Genomic DNA, 4,257 nt, shown 5'->3' with positions numbered 1-4,257 from the left:
GTGTATTAACAGACCGATTTATATGTAACAAAACTCTATACTCTACACACTTGAGAATACAACAATTCTTTAAAAATAATATTGCTTATGACTCATCAAATTAAAATAAAATTTAAAATAATAAAATTTTATTAAATAATGATAAACAAGTTGTTATAAAGTAATAATACTTTCTCTTTTAAAAATAAAAATAAATCGTAAAATTTGATATCTCTATCGGTCTTGTAAAATTACGTCATAAATTCCATCAACAAAAGGGAAAAGGGAAGCTTCCTTAAATCTTCATGGTAATCAGAGTCGTGCATTCCCCAAAACTTACTTTGGATGACGTTTCGCACGTTAATTTAAATTATTTATTTAATAAAAAGGAGACGGTACCTTTGCATTAATGCCGTCAACGTCTCGGCCAACTCAGAGTCAGAGCGCCCGGTGTGGGGGGGTTTTTTTCAACCCTCTCTTCGGCTTTCAGGGTTTATTACTCAGAGCAGCTTCACCGGAGTTCGAGCCTCCCCCTCCGAGAAATCATACTGATAGCTCTCTCTCAGTCACAGACAGCTTTGGACTGCGTTTCTCTTTATCATTCTTTTCAACTTTTTGGGGTCCGAGATTAAAGATGGAGCAAGTGCAAGTACGGGATCGGCCAGTTTTTTTCCTGTTTGTTCTTTCAATCTGTTCGAGTGTTTTAACCTGTGGAGCCTTAGATCTGTCGTCGGACAGGGCTGCTTTATTGACGCTCCGTCAAGCCGTGGGGGGACGATTGCTTCGCTGGGACATCTTGGTCGAGAATCCATGCAAGTGGAACGGCGTCAACTGCACGAACGACCGTGTGACAGAGCTGCGCTTCCCCGCCATGGGCCTGTCTGGTCCACTGCCTGTTGGAATCGGGAACCTCACACAACTCGTCACCCTCTCCCTCCGCATCAATTCGCTCTCCGGGCCCATACCGCCCGACTTGGCCAACCTCGCCCAACTCAGGAACCTCTATTTGCAACAAAATCATTTCTCCGGTGAAATCCCCGGGTCCCTGTACGATCTGAAGAGTCTGGTGCGTGTAAATCTCGCTTACAATAACTTTTCCGGGGAGATTTCGCCTCGTATTAACAATTTGACGAGATTGGGCACTCTGTTTCTGGAGAAGAACAATCTCACCGGGTCCATTCCTGACATTGATATCACCCCTCTTCCTCAGTTTAATGTTTCTTTCAATCGTTTAAATGGGCCAGTGCCGCAACGGCTTTCGGGTTTGCCCGCCAACTCTTTTGAAGGTAACTCGCTATGTGGGAAGCCGTTGCAGGGCTGCCCGGGAAGTGGGAACCGAAGAAAGTTGTCCGGTGGAGCAATTGCGGGGATTGTAATTGGGTCGTTTCTTGGTTTTGCGCTCATTGTGCTTGTTTTGGTTATTTTCTGTCGAAGGAAGAGCGGCGGGAAATCCAACGAAGTTGCGGTAGCGAAGCGTGGCGGGGTTGAGATTCCGAGGGAGAAGGTGGCGTTAGATAGTGAGAGTATGGGTGCGAGTGCTGAACATTCGAGAGGGAGTAAGAGGCGTGGCGGGAGTAAGAGTTTGGTGTTCTTTGGGAATGTGGCCAAGACATTTGATTTGGAGGATTTATTGAGAGCATCGGCTGAGGTACTCGGGAAGGGGACGTTCGGGACGGCGTATAAGGCTACTTTGGAGACAGGGATGACTGTGGTGGTGAAGAGGTTGAAGGAGGTGACCCTGTCGGATAAGGAATTCCGGGAAAGGATCGGACAGATTGGAAGCATGGTTCATGTGAATTTGGTCACACTGAGGGGTTTCTATTTCAGCACGGAGGAGAGCCTTCTCGTTTATGATTACGTTCCCATGGGAAGCATATCTGCACTTTTGCATGGTGAGCATTTCCTTCTTGGCTTTCCTGGGATAATTAGATTTCTTGTTTTTTGGCCAAATCGAAAATTTGAGTTCAATTATGTTTATATTGTGCTGAGTCTGTGTCACTACACGCTTTCTATCATTGTTGATTTGTTTTTCCTGAAGTGAGTATGTATCATTGCTGATTTTTTCTCCTATCATTATATTTAAGAAATATATCGTCACTATTCTTTTGCTTGGGCAATTACCACTTGTTCTCAATGAATTGCTATTCTAGATAGAGATAATATATGTCTGGCACCATATCGCCTCCAATTGCAAAGTACAGTGCTTTTCCTGGATCATCAACGTCCTGAATTTCAGTTTTTCATATATAGATAGTTGGCATTCTTTTTAACCGTCTTAAGGAAATGGTTGTGTTTGTATGCAGCTGTAATTGTGCATACACAGTTCTTTCATTTAGGATAATGCTTGCGTGCTTTCTCTGATTTTTATGCTGGTATTCCAGTACTTGTACATCTGTCCACTTGTTGAAGACCAGTGAGTTGATCAGTTATCTGTGCGTTTGATTTCAATGGTTTTTCTGTACACATTATTATGTGGTGCATTTGCAATGAAGTGTCCATTCTCTCATTGAAACTGGCATTGACAGTCCAACTCAGGACTCTAGTCGTCTTGAGGGCTTTTGTCTATCCGCGGATGAATGCTGTGTGCGTATTCAATTTTTCCTCCCTCTAAAAATCCCATCAGCCCACCACCAACTGGAAAGGAAGAAAAACAATGAATACTGGTTTTTGCGATGTAAAACATTTAATTGAAAATCAAATTTTCCTGCTTATTGATTTCGAGATAAAAGCTCTGGATGAAAGGCACATCAAAACAATGAATGTCGAGGTCCTTTGCTGGGTTTACTTCCTTTTATATCTCATTCGCGTCTCTATTGTTTCATTGCAGGAAACAGAGGGTCTGGTAGGACTCCATTGAATTGGGAAACCAGGACTGGCATTGCTCTTGGAGCTGCCAGGGCAATTGGATTCCTACATTCACATGGCCCCACAATTTCCCATGGCAACATCAAGTCATCGAATATCCTCCTCACCAGCTCGTATGAAGCTCGGGTCTCTGACTTCGGTCTTGCATCCCTTGCACTTCCCACCTCCACTCCAAACCGCATTGATGGTTATCGTGCCCCAGAGGTCACAGATACTCGTAATGTATCCCAAAAAGCAGATGTCTACAGCTTTGGTGTGTTACTTTTGGAGCTGCTTACTGGGAAGCCTCCCACTCATGCCCTGCTGAATGAGGAAGGCGTAGACCTCCCAAGATGGGTCAAGTCTGTTGTTCATGAGGAGTGGACTTCTGAGGTGTTTGACCTTGAGCTACTCAGGTACCAGAGCGTTGAGGAGGAAATGGTTCAGCTCTTACAGATAGGTCTTGAATGTACTGCTCAGTACCCTGATAGGCGTCCTTCAATGGCTGAGTTGACAAAACGAATTGAGGATCTGTGTCTAATTTCTAGTTCACAGCAAGAGCAAGAAACAACACGGGACTTGTCTACTGATGTGGATGAAGGGTTGTCGCCTCGGTTGCAATCAGTTGATTCAGGAGCACCGTCATCTGCATAATATTATCAAAGAAAGATCATAAATCTTCCTTCACTGCCCTATATTCATCGTACTAAATTATTTAGTGCTATATATTAGTGTTCATTCATGGGTTGTCATCTTTAAAATCAACTTTGCAAGGTCGCTTGCCTCTTTATTCTTTTTATATCTTCTTGTCTTTACTCAATTTAGTGGCAGGGGTTTGTATAAACCCTGTAGTTCAATGTATTTAATTTCAATGGGAATCTCAAATGCTATTATCTTTATTTGGTTGTGTTAATATTGTGAATAACTGTTCCTATACTCTAGTTTGATTAAGATTTTTGACTTTGGTTATTCATGATAAGATTGTTGGATTTATTTGCAATATTTTGTTTACACGACTGTTGTTTTGAAGATCCTCTCCATTTCATTATTAGCTTGCCTTACTTTATTAATAAACAAAAAAAGGAAAAAGAAGAGGAAGAAGCAGATTTCTGGTGCAATGCTCTACTCAAAAGAAGACCTGCCTACATGAAAAAAAGATCAACGATCTCTTGCCATCGACTCGTTTTAGCAGGCTTATCAGATGCTTTGGCTGTTTACTGGGTTCATCCTACTTCTGAGAATCGACCAAGCTTTTGTTTTTAATTTTCTTCCCTTTTCTTTTTTCCTTTAATACCTTTTACAGAAGGGACCACTTAGTACTTTTGCAGCTATATATATTAGTATGGTAGTGTATGTATTTTAAGAATTCAAATGTTTCCTTTTTTAGGTGACTGAATGATTTTGTACGTTATTTTGTTCATATTGGATTCCCGA

General features: G+C 41.9%; 1 protein-coding gene across 1 annotated transcript; it reads left to right on the top strand.

Annotated features, from left to right (window-relative positions):
• The first annotated feature begins 373 nt into the window (after positions 1-373).
• Positions 374-3,792, top strand: LOC121250790 (probable inactive receptor kinase At1g48480). Its single transcript, XM_041150006.1, has 2 exons — positions 374-1,871; positions 2,807-3,792. Exons 1-2 carry the CDS (start codon positions 389-391, stop codon positions 3,475-3,477), a joined length of 2,154 nt encoding a protein of 717 aa, XP_041005940.1. The 5' UTR covers positions 374-388; the 3' UTR covers positions 3,478-3,792.
• Positions 3,793-4,257: the final 465 nt, after the last annotated feature.

The sequence above is a fragment of the Juglans microcarpa x Juglans regia genome, chromosome 2D, assembly GCF_004785595.1.
Source record: "Juglans microcarpa x Juglans regia isolate MS1-56 chromosome 2D, Jm3101_v1.0, whole genome shotgun sequence".
Classification (NCBI taxonomy): Eukaryota; Viridiplantae; Streptophyta; class Magnoliopsida; order Fagales; family Juglandaceae; genus Juglans; species Juglans microcarpa x Juglans regia.
Note: the sequence above shows the minus strand (reverse complement) of the source record. Positions and strands in the feature narration are given on the sequence as shown.

Coding starts and splice junctions, on each gene's coding strand:
- LOC121250790 (XM_041150006.1), top strand. CDS start 389: ATGCCGTCAACGTCTCGGCCAACTCAGAGTCAGAGCGCCCGGTGTGGG. Junction 1,872..2,806: donor CATATCTGCACTTTTGCATG/GTGAGCATTTCC, acceptor GTTTCATTGCAG/GAAACAGAGGGTCTGGTAGG.